The 1,985-nt window shown below is 54.9% G+C and overlaps 1 protein-coding gene across 1 annotated transcript in view; it reads right to left on the bottom strand.

Moving 5' to 3' along the window:
- Nucleotides 1-1,016: 1,016 nt before the first annotated feature.
- Nucleotides 1,017-1,985, bottom strand: part of LOC123049182 (uncharacterized) — a gene marked incomplete in the record, with an annotated part of 1,531 nt that continues 562 nt past the window's right edge. Inside the window, 1 exon segment of the mRNA XM_044472158.1 lies at nucleotides 1,017-1,985. Coding sequence (XP_044328093.1) covers nucleotides 1,407-1,916 — 510 coding nt within the window.

Raw genomic sequence — 1,985 nt, 5'->3', positions numbered from 1 at the left:
CTTGCTAGGTTCGCACAAGTCCGACAAGGAGACCGATCCCATCAACTGGGACGACCTTGTGAAGGAGGAGGACTCCGGCTCTGTAAGCGACGCGCCCGACAACGAGGAGCTCACGTTTCGCATCCGCATTGCCATCGAGCGGTCGCGGATGGACATCGACGACAGCTCGAGTTATGTGGTGTTCGCCGCCAGCTCCTCCAGGTCCTGCCGCCGCAATGCGGCCCACGCTCGCCCGTCCCGCTCTGCACCGCTCCAAACTGGTGCAGAGCGGCCCCCTCCCCTTCCCCTCTGGCGCTAGCTCCGCCCGGGTAGTGATAGTTTCTCGTGCCTGCAGCTCCCGTGAGGATGTGGATGCCGGAGTCGGAGGGCAACACCACCCATCGTGAGCGACAGCAGGCCAAGGCGGAGGCCAGCTCTTCCCGCCAACGCGCCCGCTCCGTCCCCGTCGACCTAAAAGACATATGTAGTATAATCCGGCGAACTATTTCTCGTCCGATCTATTATATGATGTTGATGAACGTTGTTTGCCTTGTTGCATGTATTGTAGTTGTGGATAGAGACAAATAGGGATTGCCCGGTCAATGCTAGTGAGTGCGTCCGTGGGCGTATAGGGCCTTATATTAGGCCAACTATGTTGTACTTAGATGATACAAGTGGTGGCAGTTTGAGAATAAAATTCATCCTATCTGCATTAACATGGGGAAGACGAGGGTGTGGACATTGGCCTCCATGATTCTCTTCCACTTCGTCAAATCTCTTGCCTCCCAACCAAATAATGGATCATATGTCTCATAAACTCAAACCTACTGCCTCCCAACCAATCCGAATTATAAGATGTTCCAGTAACTTTTTTTTAATCGGATATATATTGATGAAAATTTTAGTCTATTTGTCGCTATTTCAGTCTGTAGGTAGTCCATATTGAAATTACGAAACGTCTTAAATTCGGAAGAGAGGTCATACTAATTTCCCCAACCAAACGCTCTATAATATTTGGGACAGAGAAGATCGAGGAATAAAAATAACTTTAACATATACTCCGAGCATGATTTGAAAGCATACTCAGGTGAAAATGCACTGCATGTCATTATTATTGCTCTCGTCACAAAGATGGGTCAGTTTTTGTTTTTTTAGGCCACAACAAACTAGAAAGAATAATAGTACTCCAACCATCTTCGGTTGAATCCTACCCAACTACACAATCAACAACAATTCAACAAACAAAATGTACAATGATTCTACAACAACAAACCACACCATTTTTTGGTCTTTCTCGCGAATTCTCGCTTCTCATGAACTCATTGAAACTAAAATCAAACAAACCATATTACAAAATTTGCGACCCAAAGGAAGAGAAAAGGGGGAATTTTTTCTGATTCCGAGCAGCCCGGCCGATTTTGTTGAGGTCATCCGGGGAATCCGGTTCGGCTCCAGACGGCGTCACGCACCCGCGACGCGTCCCGGCCCTTGAGCGTGCGTCCGACGCCCTCGACCACCGAGGCCCTGGCCTGACGCCGCGCCAGGTACACGTGCGGCGGCACCCAGCCGTCGGCGTCCTCTTGCGGACGCTCGTCGGGCTCGGGCTCGGGCTCCAGGTCGGCGAACCGGCTCGGCCACGCGGGCATCTCGACGGGCGCCGACGACGCCACCTGCCGTCCGTCCGCGAACGCCCGGCTCAGCCCGCCCACGCGCCGCGGTGGCTCGCCCCTGGACGCCCTGTCCGTGCGCTGAATCCCGTCCTGATCCGCGGTGGTGGTTGGCGCGTCCGACGATGGCGAATACCAGACGTCCGACTCGGCCAGGTCCGGCAGGTCGTCGTAGGGGGACGGGGCGACGGTGGCGGAGCCGGGGCGGTGGTGGAAGCCGAGGAAGCGCTCGGCGGCGGAGAACGCCGTGGGCTTGCGCGCCTTCGCCATGGGCCGCAGTGCCGGCGCCTGGTTCCGTTCGATTGGTTTGGCTTCGAGCTTGGAGCGCGCGCGGTGGGA

This window comes from Triticum aestivum, chromosome 2D, assembly GCF_018294505.1.
Source record: "Triticum aestivum cultivar Chinese Spring chromosome 2D, IWGSC CS RefSeq v2.1, whole genome shotgun sequence".
In the NCBI taxonomy this organism is placed as follows: Eukaryota; Viridiplantae; Streptophyta; class Magnoliopsida; order Poales; family Poaceae; genus Triticum; species Triticum aestivum.
Note: the sequence above shows the minus strand (reverse complement) of the source record. Positions and strands in the feature narration are given on the sequence as shown.